The 16,607-nt window shown below is 43.8% G+C and overlaps 1 protein-coding gene across 1 annotated transcript; it reads right to left on the bottom strand.

Moving 5' to 3' along the window:
- Positions 1-404: 404 nt before the first annotated feature.
- On the bottom strand, positions 405-13,906 carry LOC121580256 (four and a half LIM domains protein 1). Its single transcript, XM_041895312.1, has 6 exons — positions 13,808-13,906; positions 7,038-7,222; positions 2,648-2,822; positions 1,645-1,814; positions 1,286-1,472; positions 405-1,128 (listed from the first exon to the last, which is right to left on the bottom strand). The coding sequence occupies exons 2-6, from the start codon at positions 7,191-7,193 to the stop codon at positions 974-976; spliced, it is 843 nt and encodes a 280-aa protein (XP_041751246.1). The 5' UTR covers positions 7,194-7,222; positions 13,808-13,906; the 3' UTR covers positions 405-973.
- Positions 13,907-16,607: the final 2,701 nt, after the last annotated feature.

The following is a 16,607-nucleotide window of genomic DNA, read 5'->3' on the forward strand; positions in this document are numbered from 1 at the left end:
GGTAAATTGACTTACCAAATAAACAGGCAGCTATCTGACTACAGAGGGTCCTGGTATATAGTAGCCTATTGTATGCCGTTATTAACCATCGTATCTATCCCTGAATGGATGGATGAGACCAGTGGTGTTTTCTAGTGTCAGTGAAACCTGTAGGCGTACACACACTGAAAACCCCTACCTGACTGTCGCTCCACCCACCCTCGCCTAGTCCCTCTTTTTTTTATATGCTGTGACGGTGAATCGGCCTTTAGGGTATGAGATCTTCTCTTTCCTAGATTACTGCTCTTCCAAGCTTAAAATTAATGGATGTTTGTTACATTTTCAATCTCTTGGTGTTGATCTCATACAAACTGTACAGTGAAATGTCTGTGTTACTGGATAAATGAGGCAGGTGTCCATTGGTCTGAGATTTTGCAATTTTATTTGAATAAGGATGTTATACCCAGTTATACTGAACCCAATATATGACAATTCAATGTAATTACAACCATCATGACAAAATAAACCAGAGTCCTTCCCAATGCTTGGGAACACAGAAAAAGGAAATTACACAACTTTGTGGAAATATATTGGTTTATTCCTGATTACAGACCCACAAATGCAACACACCAAACATGCAGTTCATTATATTGGATATCCATATATTTCCATTGCCTTTGTGCACAGTAAGTGCTTATAATTACCCATCACAATAGCTATTAGCTAAGCAATCACTATGGGACACTGTTTTTCCCTTTAAAACCTTTGAATAATCAGTTACAGTTATGATGTTCCCCAGGGTTGAAATGTCTCCTATAGAATATGACCCCAATCTTTAGGAAGATACTTGATTACCCCAATGAATCCACAGATTTTCATCAAAATATTTGTATCCCTCGCTATCGCTGTAAAATGTAAAGTAAAACAATTGCTTTCAGCTTCACAACCTGAAAAGCTGGCATGGCAGACCCACTGTTTCTGTTTCAAGTTCAGCTCAGACCTTCTTGGCACAGTCAGAGCAGAAGATGTCCCCTCCGTTGGCCACAAATCGCTTGTTAGCCAGGCTCAGGGAACACTTCTTGCAGTTGAAGCAGTACTCATGCCAGGAGTTGCCGTCATAGTTCACCACATTGGTGGCTTTGCCGAAACCTGGAGGGGACAGAGAATAAACAACAAACAATGACAAATGTGTACAATCCTTCAATAGGTGCATTAGAGTGTGTGTGTGTGCATGTGTGTGTGTATGTGTGTGTTTGCGTGCGCAGCATACGTGCACTTTTGTGTGTGTGTGTGTGCATGTATTGACCTGTAATGGGGTTCTGGCAGCCGCTGCATTTCTTGGCTACAGTAGTCTTGTAGCAGTCCACACAGAAAGCCTTCTCCTCATGGGAGGTGAAGCGGGTCCCAGCCAGAGGCTTCCGGCAGGAGTTGCAGACAAAACATTCTGAGTGCATTGGCTGCTCCTGGTAGTTCACTCCCCCGGAGGTGATGGCCTAGACAGGGGTCAGCAGAGAGTCAAGTCAGTTTAGAGGGGAATCCTCATGTCATTTATACAGTTGATTTCAAAATCAACCACTTTGGTCCAATTGGCTTATTGAAAATGGACATCCATCAATGATATCCAAGAATTTTGAGCTCATTGAAAAAAGTTAATATTTATGTTACCTGCTTACAGCTGACACAGGTCTTTGCAAACTTCTTCTCATGGCAAGGGCCACAGTAGATGTCAGTGCCTTTGGTCAGGAAGCTTTGGGAGCGGATGGGTTTTTTACACTGGTAACAGGTGAAGCAGTCCTCATGCCACACATTGCCTTTATACTCCACATTCTCAGAGCCTTTATGAAATAAATAAACTCACATCAGTCTCTATGATAGTTTAAAGGGGCAATCTGCAATTGGTACATACATATTTTTTTTAAATTAATGATATAGAGTACCAGTCAAATGTTTGGACACACCTACTCATTCAAGTTTTTATTTTATTTTTAATTTGTACTATTTTCTACATTATCGAATAATAGTGAAGACATCAAAACTATGAAATAACACATATGGAATCATGTAGTAACAAAAAATTTTTTTTTATATTTGAGATTCTAGCCACCCTTTGCCTTGATGACAGCTTTGCAAACTCTTGGCATTCTCTCAACCAGCTTCACCTGGAATGCTTTTCCCTTGAATGAGTAGGTGTGTCCAAACCTTTGACTGGTAGTGTATATGCCCATTGATTCTTGAAAAATATTACTTGTAAATGCCTTATGAGCTTAGTTTAACTGTGGTACCCTATCAGAACCCAAAATACAAGCTTGTTTTACTCCATTGGTTGTAAATAATGTAATTGTAAACAAATACTGAATAGCCTCAAAACATCAATTTTATGGATGGTCAGTCATTCCATCTATAGCTCTGTCTATGCATTTGAAAGTGGTTAGATTTCTCCAGCCCCAACCCTCAGCTATTTATCAAAACAGTGGTGGGGTGTCCACTTTGTTATTGTTTGAACTGCAGATTGCCACCTAACTGAAATTTAGGAAAGTGTTTACTAATTACATCTAAGTTCACACGATGGAGAGCATCTCAGAAATTAATCATACAGAGGGTATAAATATCCCTAGCTTAATTTCATGTCAACACAAATCAGTGAGTCTTGGCACATAGTGTCCCTTACCGGCTAGAATGGCTTTGTAGCAGGCGTGACAACGAGGGGCATCCTCTCGGGAGCTGCACTTCCCACACATTATGCGGTCATCCTTAGCACTGAAGGACTCCTTGGCTAATGGCTTGTAGCACTTGTAGCAGCGAAAGCAGTCTGCGTGCCAATAACGGCCTTTATGTTGCAACTCCTGAAGGAAGGAAAGGAGGAAGGAAGGGAGGGAGGACGGAAGGGAGGAAGGAAGGGAGGAAGGAAGGGAGGACGGAGGGCAGATAGAAGAAGGGAAAGGAGGAGGGAAAGAAAGTCAATGTTTTCAAATCAAATCAAATGTTATTGGTTGTGTACACATATTTTGCAGATGTTATCACGGGTGTAGTGAAATGCTTATGTTCCTAGCTCCAACAGTGCAGTAATATCTAACAATACAAAACGTTCCCACGGGGGGCCAGTATGAAAAAAAATGTATGCACTCACTAACTGTAAGTCGCTCTGGATAAGAGTGTCGGCTAAATGACTAAAATGTAAATGTAAAACAATAAACACAAATCCCCAAAATAAAAAGAAATGAATTAAGAAATAAAAATATATTACAACGAGCAATGTCAGAGTCCAGAATATAAATATATATGTTAAGTAACAGTCAAAAGTTTGGACACACGCCATTTTGCTCCTCCCTTCCTATAGGCAGAAACTCAAACAGGAAGTACCTGTGCTAAGGACTTTTCAACGCTGGTCTGACCAATCGGAATGCACGCTTCAAGATTGTTTTGATCATGCGGACTGGGATATGTTCCGGGTAGCTTGCGAAAATAATTTAGACGAATACACTGAAACGGTGACTGAGTTTATCAGGAAGTGTGTAGGAGATGATGTGCCCACTGTGACTATTAAAACCTACCCTAACCAGAAACCGTGGATACATTTACATTTTACATATTTAGCAGACGCTCTTATCCAGAGTGACTTACAGTTAGTGAGTGCATACATTTTTCTTCTTCATACTGGTCCCCCGTGGGAATCGAACCCACAACCCTGGCGTTGCAAGCACCATGCTCTACCAACTGAGCTACACGGGATTATACATGTGAATGTGCATGTCTCTGCACTTATATTGATGGGAATGTATAATACTAGATTATAGATGGCAGCATTCGCGCAAAACTGAAAGCGCGAACCACCGCATTCAACCATGGCAAGGTGACTGGGAATATGGCAGAATACAAACAGTGTAGCTACTCACTCCGCAAGTCAATTAAACTGGCAAAACATCAGTATAGAGACAAAGTGGAGTCGCAATTCAACGGCTCAGACACGAGACGTATGTGGCAGGGTCTACAGACAATCACGGATTACAAAAGGAAAACCAGCCACGTCGCCGACACCAACGTCTTGCTTCCGGACAAGCTAAACACCTTCTTCGCACGCTATGAGGATAACACAGTGCCACCGACGAGGCCCACTACCAAGGACTGTGGCCTCTCCTTCTCTGTGGCCGACGTGAGTAAGACATTTAAGCATGTTAACCCCCGCAAGGCAGCCGGCCCAGACGGCATCCCTAGCGGTGTCCTCAGAGCATGCCCAGACCAGCTGGCTGGTGTGTTTACGGACATATTCAATCTCTCCCTTTCCCAGTCTGCTGTTCCCACATGCTTCAAGATGGCCACCGTTGTTCCTGTACCCAAGAAAGCAAAGGTAACTGAACTAAATTACTATCTCCCCGTATCATAAAGTGCTTTGAGACTAGTCAAGGATCATATCACCTCTGCCTTACCTGTCACCCTAGACCCACTTCAATTTGCTTACCGCCCCAATAGATCCACAGATGACGCAATCGCCATCACACTGCACACTGCCCTATCCCTTCTGGACAAGAGGAATACCCATGTAAGAATGCTGTTCATTGACTATATCTTTAACACCATAGTACCCTCCAAGCTCATCATTAAGCTCGAGGCCCCTGGGTCTGAACCCTGCCCTGTGCAACTGGGTCCTGGACTTCCTGATGGGCCGCCACCCAGGTGGTGAAGGTAGGAAACAACATCTCCACTTTGCTGATACTCAACACTGGGGCCCCACAAGGGTGCGTGCTCAGCCCCCTCCTGTACTCCCTGTTCACCCATGACTGCGTGGCCAAGCACGCCTACAACTCAATGATCAAGTTTGCAGACAACACAACAGTAGTAGGCTTGATTACCAACAATGACGAGACCTTCTACGGGGAGGAGGTGAGGGCTCTGGGAGTGTGGTGCCAGGAAAATAACCTCTCACTCAACGTCAACAAAACAAAGGAGATGATCGTGGACTTCAGGAAACAGCAGAGGGTGCACCCCCCTATCCACATCGACGGGACCGCAGTGGAGAAGGTGGAAAGCTTCAAGTTCATTGGTGTACACATCACTGACAAACTGAAATGGTCCACCCACGCAGACAGTGTGGTGAAGAAGGCGCAACAGAGCCTCTTCAACCTCAGGAGCCTGAAGAAATTTGGCTTGGCGCCTAAAACCCTCACAATCTTTTACAGATGCACAATTGAGAGCATCCTGTCGGGCTGTATCACCGCCTGGTACATCAACTGCACCGTCCACAACCGCAGTGCTCTCCAGAGGGTGGTGCGGTCTGCCGAACGCATTACCGGGGGGCAAACTACCCGCCCTCCAAGACACCTACAGCACCCGATGTCACAGGAAGGCCAAAAAGATCATCAAGGACATCAACCACCCGAGCCACTGCCTGTTCACCCCGCTATCATCCAGAAGGCGAGGTCAGTACAGGTGCATCAAAGCTGGGACCGAGAGAATGAAAAACAGCTTCTACCTCAAGGCCATCAGACTGTTAAATAGCCATCACTAGCACATTAGAGGCTGCTGCTGCCTATTGAAATCACCAGCCACTTTAAGAAATGGAACACTAGTCACTTTAATAATGTTTATATATCTTGCACTACTCATCTCATATGTATATACTGGATTCAATTCTATAATATTCTACTGTATCTTAGTCCATGCCGCTCTGTCATTGCTTGTCCATATATGTATATATTCTTAAATTCCATTCCTTACTAGATTTGTGTGTATTGGGTATATGTTGTGAAATTGTTAGATATTACTTGTTAGATATTACTGCACTGTCGGAGCTAGAAGCACACGCATTTCACTACACCCACAATAACATCTGCTAAACACGTGTATGTGACAAATACAATTTGATTTGATTTGATTTGTTTTGAGATAGAAGCTGTTTATCAGTCTCTCAGTCCCAGCTTTGATGCACCTGTGAACATGCCGTGAACAGGCCATGGCTCGGGTGGCTGAGGTCCTTGATGATTTTCTTGGCCTTCCTGGGACACCGGGTGCTGTAGATGTCCTGGAGGGCAGGCAGTGTGCCCCCGGTGATGTGTTGGGCTGACCGCACCACCCTCTGGAGAGCTCTTCGATTGCGGACGGTGCAGTTGCCGTACCAGGCAGTGACACGGCGCGACAATGGTGCATCTGTAGAAGTTCATGAGGGCCTTAGGGGCCCTTACCTCCTCCCTGTAGGCTGTCTTGTCATTGTTGGTATCAGGCCTAGCACTGTTGTGTCATCTGCAAACTTTATGATTGAGTGGCCACGCAGTCATGGGTGAACAGGGAGTACAGGAGGGGGCTGAGCACGCACCCTTGTTGGGCGTTTAGCTTGTCCGGGAGAAAGGCGTCGGTGTCCGCGACATAGCTGGTTTTCCCTTTATAATCTGTGATTGTCTGGAGTCCCTGCCACATACGTCTCGTGTCTGAGCCGTTGAATTGTGACTCCACTTTGTCTCTGTACTGACGCTTTGCCTGTTTGATTTCCTTACGGAGGGCATAGCTGGACTGTTTGTACTCGTCCATGTTCCCAGTCACCTTGCCGCGGTTAAATGCGGTGGTTCGCGCTTTAAGTTTTGCTCAAATGCTGCAATCTATCCATGGTTTTTGGTTTGGATAAGTTCTAACCATCACAGTGGGAACAACATCCTCTATACTCTTCCTGATGAACTCAGTCACAGAGTCAGGTTATACGTCAATGTTATTCTCAGAAGCAACTCGGAACACATCCCAGTCCGTATGATCAAAACAATCTTGAAGCATAGATTCCATTGGTCAGACAAACGTTGAACAGTGCTTACCACGGGTACTTCCTGTTTAAGTTTCTGTCTATAGGAAGGGAGGAGCAGAATGGATTTCTTCCTCACAGTGTGCACTCATAAACACGTCTAGACAGACAGTCCGCAGTCATGAAAACACATTCCATTTACATTTTACATGCTGACAGTTTGCAGGTATAGACAAACCCATATGGAAACATAAGAAAATCACAACACATGTAATATGTAATATACGTTACATGCAAGTATATTAATCATGGGAGGTGTCACTGAACACACACACACCTTGGAGTCGATGCCAATAGGACGTCGGCACTCAGTGCAGTTGTTGGCACAGAACTTGTCATGGCATCGGACACAGACAGGCTTCTCCTCCTGTTTAACATACTTCTTCCCACTCAGGTCCTCCCGGCAGTATTTGCAGTTCATACTGTCCGTCATGGCAACATCAGCAGCAGGGTAGCAAACACCTGGAAAACACATGTGTAGAGGACATACTGAGCTATAGCTCTGTTTATCACAAGTGGTATGTTTCAGGAACTATTGTCAGAATAAAATGGTGTAACTTTAAGTCCTGCAGAGTACACAAATACAATTGAAAGCTATCAGATGTGGTAGTGACTGGGTTTACATTACTTGGGCACTTGCATTACTTCTTATTGCCACAGATGGACAGCGTAGTTCTAGTGGTGTAGCTATAACAATATGAAGGAATGAAAATGAACTGAGAGAGACGGAACACTATTCAATCAAAACCTGTACTCCGTTCCCAGGGAAACCATGATGTAATATTTACTGAGGTGTTGATAAGATTCTATTTGTTCCACATCTTTTAACAAGGAAGAACATTTAACTGTTATGGAGCCCGGTTGCTTTGTTGTGTAATCACAGCAAACAAAAGGTATACTGTGCCTGTTCCTCACATTACGCTTATCTTCAGCTGATATGACAGGCAGTGATGTTGTAAAATTGACAATCAACTGTTGAAAGGACATAAAAAGATCTGGAGCAAATCCCTGCCATAGATCACAAATAGATCCTTGATTGTAGGGTTAGGATGACAGAAAGTAAATTAAATCCATATGAAAAATGAGTGGAACCTAAAGAACGGAGACTGATTATAGCCTACACAAACCTTTTTACTATATCAGCATGTCCTTGTGCATGTGCTAGGTGTGAGTGCGTATGTTTGTGTGTGAACATGCGTGCGTTCGTGCGTGCATGTGTGTGAACGGTATGTATGTTTGTGCAGTGAGGTGTACACATGAAGGAATGCCTGGTATGAATGTGGTGAGATCTGGAATGTTGACACAGCTCTTTGACAGACCCGGTGAGCGTCCCCTCCCTTTGGACCCCCTATGTGAAGCAGAAGAGGTACTAAGGACCCGCAGCATACAAAAACTAGACTCTTACGTTAATCTGTTACAATGTGTATGGGTATTCCATTGCTGCTATGACAGAAATATACACGTTTAATACAACAAAATCCATATACTGTATGCAAACACTTACAATAAAGAAACCTTGGTGTCTGAAAAAACAAAAATCATGTTAATGTTGTTGTTGTACGTGCAGTGTGAAGCCATCAGAACCCAGGGAATGTCTGCCACTGCCTCAGACCTGACCACAGACTGAAACAGCCTGGCCCTTTTCACTGCACTAGCATACACACACACATTTCACACAGTGACATGTTACTACAGTCTGAATGCACAAACCAAATTGGAGCTCATTCATGTTACATGTTGTCTCTACCTATCTTTCCTACCATCTCCTCATCTCCCGTAGTAACCTGTAAAAGACTAACACATTACTTATGTACATGAGTAAACCAAACATTTTCCATAATCGAATTGATCTTCTGTTGAGTTGACAGCCGAGGCCAACCCACACCTTCTCTGTCTTTTAGCTTCTTCCCTTCATCTGTTGAAATCGTTCTTTTCCCCCTTCTATTCCACCCCCCTCTCTCTTGCGCTCTCTCTCTTTCTTATCCACATTTTCCCCTCCTCTTATGTTGCTTTTATCCCCCCCCAAAGGAGAACTGGCATCTATGCTAAGGTATGACCAAAGAGAACATTGAAATGAAAGAAGTCAATGACTTTTCTTTATCTCTGAGTGAGCCACTCCCACCATTATCAGTAGCTGGTGGTTTGGCCCTCAGAGGTAACTTTAGCTACTCTCAGAACAATGACTGCCATTCATAGGCTAGCCTTTCTTCTCTGTGCTCCATGTTATCATCATCGGTTTCTGATCATTACTCTACAAATACAGACATGTATACACAGGAACTTAACAATGACTCTGACGATGACGTCAGAGGTGAGCAAACATTTTTTATCTGAATTTATCTGATCTCCATGGAAACGATAACAGTTATTGGTAAACAGAGAGGTAGAGTCTTGCTTCTCTGACATCTCATGCCAGCAACTGAAGCCCAGTTGGGTGTGTGTGGAGGGCTACAGCCAATTTAAACAGTCCTGGCGCTGTTTCCCCGGAGCAGAGAGGGGACACGGCAGAACCAGAGTATCTGTGGTCAGGGCTCTCTCAGCAGAGGATATGCTGTGGTTGGCTAGCCATATACTTCCTTGTGGCCTCTCTCTCTATAGTAAAGTTGTTTTTATCCCTCTGGCCATGGAAAAGGGCTTGGTGCTTTACCTCACCCTAACCAGTGGCAGAGATCAGGGAGACCTAATTCGAATTGGGACCATGACATCATCTTGTGGTTAAAACAGCTGTTAGACACATGCACACATACACACAAACAAACAAACACACACACACACACACACACACAGACAAGACAATTTAGCAGCTAGGGAAGCATTGTGGGGTTCTAATGCTGGTATATTGGCATGAGCTAATAACTAAAGAATGTGGAGGAAAGCTGAGAAACAGGAAGTCTGGTAGACTGGTGGCACAGTCTGCTTCGAGCTGTCAACAGTCTGCAAAAACTGCTTAACTATTCTCAGAAACTGCCTATAGTCTAGTTCACACACAAATACAGCAATACACTTTTACTAGACATGAGCCAGATGTCTATCAACAGCTCACTGACACCAACCAACATGGGCCTTTTACAACGGGCTCTGTATGGCATCTGTGTGAGTCATACCTTATGATCACTTTCACAGATACTTGTAAAAAGGTTGAAAGTACCAAAGAGGACAAAACAGGCAATGTATGTCCCCCCCCCTCTCTCTCTCTCTCTCTCTCTCTCTCTCTCTCTCTCTCTTTCTCTCACTCTCACTCTCTTGCTCTCTCTCATTACCTCATTCCCTAAAGAGCTCACCTGAACTCAGTAACTGAGAAGTTAGGTTGAACAGAAAAGAGCAGACACAAAAAAAGCTAACACAACCTGGGGTTACTTGCATAACCCTGGTTCTATGATAATATGAGTGAGATGTCTCACAATGGGATTCACTCAGTGGATCACTTACAGCTCGAAGAACGAATCACACAATGTCTGTTGGAGACAGACAGGGTGAGTGCCGAATGAGGTGAGCCCCTCTCCTCCTAATAAGGCGCCACTCGCCCACCCACTGGTCATTCTCAAGCATGCCTCTGTTCCTTGCACACTTTCGAGCATGGAAATGCGGTGAGACATCTACTCATATTATCATAGAACCAGTTCTATTTCAAATACTAGTTTCAATCTCACAATGGGATATGGCTAACTCCCGTATCGCAGACATGCTCTCCGAAGCCAGGGTAGTCCCAACAGCATCACCACTCAGAGGCCCCGACACTGGGGACAGAATGCACCAACAAAGGTGCAGTGACATCCAGTCTGTAAAACCTCCCGAATGTATGAAGGGTGGCACAACATGCCGCCTCGCAAATCTCTTGTGCCCAAGGACCATACCTCTAGGGTGCTGGCCCTCTGGGGGCTGTAAACCCTTATAATAAGCCAATATAATAGCCTCCACTATCCAATGGATAGCCGTTGCCGAGAGAGGGGCCCACCCTTGCAGGTGGGCGCCGAAGACATGAGGAGTTGGTCACTCTTATGCCATGCTCTCATTATGATGCACAAAGGACGTACTGGACATAAACTTCTTCTTCCGTAGAAGTGAAGGACGGTGGGTGGAAAGGTTACATCCCTTTGTAATATATATACGTGTTTGTTTTGGGCTTCGTCCCCATCGTTTTTTTCATGCGAACCTTGTGTTGGGTGAAGTAAATCAAACCCCTAATACGTATTCCTGCGCATGTCTTCTAATCATTATACAACGTGACACAATACATTATCTACCATTCATTTCTATTGGGCACAAAATAATCTGAAACATTTCAATTTTAGTCATTTAGCAGATGCTCTTATCCAGAGCAATTTACAGTAGTGTGTGAATACATTTTCACACTTTTTCATACAACCAAAACAATGTAGAGTCACAACCTTGATGTGATCATTGCGTGATAGGAATATGGGACCAAATACTACACTTTTGACTACTTTACTACACATACAGTGGCTTGCGAAAGTATTCACCCCCCGTGGCATTTTTCCTTACAACCTGGAATTAAAATGGATTATTTGGGGGTTTGTATCATTTGATTTACACAACATGCCTACCAATTGAAGATGCAAAATATTTTTAATTGTGAAACAAACAAGAAATAAGACAAAAAAACAGAAAACTTCAGCGTGCATAACTATTCACCCCGTCTCTATAAGCTTGGCACATCTAGCCACTGGGATTTTTGCCCATTCTTCAAGGCTAAATTGCTCCATCTCCTTCAAGTTGGATGGGTTCCGCTGGTGTACAGCAATCTTTAAGTCATACCACACATTCTCAATTGGATTGAGGTCTGGGGTTTGACTAGGCCATTCCAATAAATTTAAATGTTTCCCCTTAAACCACTGAAGTGTTGCTTTAGCAGTATGCTTAGGGTCATTATCCTGCTGGAAGGTGAACCTCCGTCCCAGTCTCAAATCTCTGGAAGACTGAAACAGGTTTCCCTCAAGAATTTCACTGTATTTAGCGCCATCTATCATTCCTTCAATTCTGACCAGTTTCCCAGTCCCTGCCGATGAAAAACATCCCCGCAGCATGATGCTGCCACCACCATGCTTCACTGTGGGGATGGTGTTCTCGGGGTGATGAGAGGTGTTGGGTTTGCGCCAGACATAGCGTTTTCCTTGATGGCCAAAAAGCTAAATTTTAGTATCATCTGACCAGAGTACCTTCTTCCATATGTCTGGGGAGTCTCCCACATGCCTTTTGGTGAACACCAAACGTTTTTGCTTATTTTTTTCTTTAAGCAATGGCTTTTTTCTGGCCACTCTTCTGTAAAGCCCAGCTCTGTGGAGTGTATGGCTTAAAGTGGTCCTATGGACAGATACTCCCATCTCCACTGTGGAGCTTTGCAGCTCCTTCAGTGTCATCTTTGGTCTCTTTGTTGCCTCTCTGATTAATGCCCTCCTTGCCTGGTCTGTAAGTTTTGGTGGGCGGCCCTCTCTTGGCAGGTTTGTTGTGGTGCCATATTCTTTCCATTTTTTAATAAGGGATTTAGTGGTGCTCCGTGGGATGTTCAAAGATTCTGATATTTATTTATAACCCAACCCTGATCTGTACTTCTGCACACAGGTGGACTTTATTTAACTAATTATGTGACTTCTGAATGTAATTGGTTGCACCAGATCTTAAATTGGGGGAGAATACATATGCACGCACCACTTTTCCGTTAATTATTTTTTAGAATTTCTGTAACAAGTTATTTTTTTCATTTCACTTCAACAATTTGGACTATTTTGTGTATGTCCATTACATGAAATCCAAATAAAAATCCATTTCAATTACAGGTTGTAATGCAACAAAATAGGAAAAACGCCAAGGGGGATGAATACTTTTGCAAGGCACTGTAAGTGAATTTGTCCCAATACTTTTGGTCCCCTAAAATGGGGGGAATATGTACAAAAAGTGCTGTAATGTCTGAACGGTTCACCCGATATGGATGAAAATACCCTCAAATTAAAGCTGACAGTCTACACTTTATCATTTCAAATCCAAAGTGCTGGAGTACAGAGCCAAAACAACAAAACATGTGTCACTGTCCCAATACTTTTGGAGCTCATTGTATGTAAAGACATAGGTGTCAAGATCTTTGGGATATACTGCCTAACACTTTACAGGATGGATAATAGACAGCTTTATATTGCAGCCATACAGAAATATGAGCAAATTAAGATTTTATGGAGCACTGAGCTCATAGTAATTAATTTTCTGCATGCGACCTCTTTATAGCTCTCAGCGGGAAAGATGCTGAAAGAAGCTCTCTGGGCCAACATCTGTCCAATAGCACAATTGGACTCAACGCACAGGAAAAGGTGAAACCTTGCGCGCAGGGGAAGGGGGTGAGAGAAGGAGTGAGAGAGAGAGAGAAATCGAGAGCGCGCGCGAGAGAGAGGGGGGGTGTAAAATATAACAGGACAGGAATTGTAATTTATCTTGGTGATGCATTTTTCTGCCATCACATGCTTCAGTCCCAGAGGTCCATCCCTACACTGAAAAATCTTAATAAGAAACAGATTTTGGAGGAAGATTTGCAGAAGTCAGCATGTTGCATATTATATTATAGCCAACGCCCCAACCAACTCAAAACATTATTGCAAATAGCCTTACAGTATTTATTTACGTCTCTAATTGTTTCAAAGGAAATATAATTCGGTGTTTAAAGAAAGATGACGATCTATTAAAGCAGGCATATACTTAATATTAACGCTGGTGGTTTAACTGAAGTCTCCAGTTTGCAATGTAATCATCATGGACCCAATTCATGTGCAGAAAACTATTAATAATAGGATGGTTAAAATGGTGTATGTATTGCTGATTCTAGAATAAAAGACAGACATGAAATGCAGAAGTCGAATATGCAAATCAGCAACAATATCAGTCAATATTGCCATATTGTATTATATGGACTGACTAACTGTACATTCGTGTTTACATAGCTTTTACATTCACAATTTACTCGAAAAACATGCATACAAAGAGTTTCTAATGTCCTTGTATTAATCAATAACGTCAAGATTCAGATCTGTCCATGCAACTTACCAAGTTCAAATCAAGTTATGTGGGACGCGCACGAACTCCCTGATCTGCACAAGCGCCAGTTCTTCTGCAGAGGATATAGCCTACTGCTGTATAAGGTACGTACAAAAACGCAAACCACTCCCGAGGCAGGATATCGGGTAATAAATCATGACAGGATATGACTGCCTTCGAATAAACGCAAAAGTACTGTATTTCCATGCAGAACATATTGGCCAAGTCTTCAGGAAATGGTTGAATGAACAATTTTCCTACTTATTGGTCTGAAATTTTGATTGATCTGTCTTTTTAAATGTAGCACTATTCTTTACACAATTGTTTTAAACTGAAAGGAAGTGTAGCCTATGTTATGGGTTTTCAAACTGGGGTCCACTGAGGTACTGCAGGGGGTCTGCGATTTTCAGATTTTTTTAAATAAAAAAAATAATTATTTTATGAATAACGCTAGCTGCAACAGAATACCATCATGGATACCCTTTGTATGTCTCTGCATCCAGTATGAAAGAAGTTAGAGGTAGTTTGACTAGCCAATGCTAACTAGAGTTAGCACAATGACTGGAAGTTAGCATGCTAGCTGTTCCTGTTCTGGAAATAATTTAAACGAATACACTGAAACTGTGAGTGAGTTTATCAGGAAGTGTATAGGTGATGTTGTGCCCACTGTGACTATTAAAACCTTCCCTAACCAAAAACCGTGGATAGATGGCAGCATTCGCGCTAATCTGAAAGTACAAACCACCGCATTCAACCATGGCAAGGTGACTGGGAATATGGCGGAATACAAACAGTGTAGCTACTCACTCCGCAAGGCAATTAAACTGGTAAAACATCAGTATAGAGACGAAGTGGAGTCGCAATTCAACGGCTCAGACACGAGACGTATGTGGCAGGGTCTACAGACAATCACGGATTACAAAAGGAAAACCAGCCATGTCGCCGACACCAACGTCTTGCTTCCGGACAAGCTAAACACCTTCTTCGCCCGCTTTGAGGATAACACAGTGCCACTGACGAGGCCCACCACCAAGGACTGTGGCCTCTCCTTCTCCGTGGCCGACTTGAGTAAGACATTTAAGCGTGTTAACCCTTGCAAGGCTGCCGGCCCAGATGGCATCCCTAGCCGCGTCCTCAGAGCATGCGCAGACCACCTGGCTGGTGTGTTTACGGACATATTCAATCTCTCCCTTTCCCAGTCTGCTGTTCCCACATGCTTCAAGATGGCCACCATTGTTCCTGTACCCAAGAAAGAAAAGGTAACTGAACTAAATGACTATCGCCCTGTAGCACTCACCTCAGTCATCATGAAGTGCTTTGAGAGACTAGTCAAGGATCATATCACCTCTACCTTACCTGTCACCCTAGACCCACTCCAATTTGCTTACCGCCCCAATAGATCCACAGACGATGCAATCGCCATCACACTGCACACTGCCCTATCGGATCTGGAAAAGAGGAATACCTATGTAAGAATGCTGTTCATTGACTATAGCTCAGCATTCAATACCATAGTACCCTCCAAGCTCATCAATAAGCTCGAGGCCCTGGGTCTGAACCCTGCCCTGTGCAACTGGGTCCTGGACTTCCTGACGGGCCTCCCCCAGGTGGTGAAGGTAGGAAACAACATCTCCAATTCGCTGATCGTCAACACTGGGGCCCCACAAGGGTGCGTGCTCAGCCCCCTCCTGTACTTCCTGTTCACCCATGACTGCGTGGCCAAGCACGCCTCCAACTCAATCATCAAGTTTGCAGACGACACAACAGTAGTAGGCTTGATTACCAACAATGACGAGACCGCCTACAGGGAGGAGGTGAGGGCTCTAGGAGTGTGGTGCTAGGAAACTAACCTCTCACTCAACATTAACAAAACAAAGGAGATGATCGTGGACTTCAGGAAACAGCAGAGGGTGCACCCCCCTATCCTCATCGACGGGACCGCAGTGGAGAGGGTGGAAAGCTTCAAGTTCCTTGGCGTACACATCACCGACAAACTGAAATGGTCCACCCACGCAGACAGTGTGGTGAAGAAGGTGCAACAGAGCCTCTTCAACCTCAGGAGGCTGAAGAAATTTGGCTTAGCACCTAAAACCCTCACAATCTTTTACAGATGCACAATTGAGAGCATCCTGTCAGGCTGTATCACCGCCTGGTACGGCAACTGCACCGCCCGCAACCGCAGGGCTCTGCAGAGGGTGGTGCGGTCTGCCGAACGCATTACCGGGGGCAAACTACCCGCCCTCCAAGACACATACAGCACCCGATGTCACAGGAAGGCCAAAAAGATCATCAAGGACATCAACCACCCGAGCCACTGCCTGTTCACCCCGCTATCATCCAGAAGGCGAGGTCAGTACAGGTGCATCAAAGCTGGGACCGAGAGAATGAAAAACAGCTTCTATCTCAAGGCCATCAGACTGTTAAATAGCCATCACTAGCACATTAGAGGCTGCTGCTGCCTATTGAAATCACCGGCCACTTTAAGAAATGGAACACTAGTCACTTTAATAATGTTTATATATCTTGCACTACTCATCTCATATGTATATACTGGATTCTATTCTATAATATTCTACTGTATCTTAGTCCATGCCACTCTGTCATTGCTTGTCCATATATGTATATATTCTTAAATTCCATTCCTTACTAGATTTGTGTGTATTGGGTATATGTTGTGAAAATGTTAGATGATACTTGTTAGATATTACTGCACTGTCAGAGCTAGAAGCACAAGCATTTCGCTACACCCGCTATAACATCTGCTAAACACGTGTATGTGACAAATACAATTTGATTTGATTTGTTCAGC

This window comes from Coregonus clupeaformis, chromosome 13 (genome assembly GCF_020615455.1).
Source record: "Coregonus clupeaformis isolate EN_2021a chromosome 13, ASM2061545v1, whole genome shotgun sequence".
Lineage (NCBI taxonomy): Eukaryota > Metazoa > Chordata > Actinopteri > Salmoniformes > Salmonidae > Coregonus > Coregonus clupeaformis.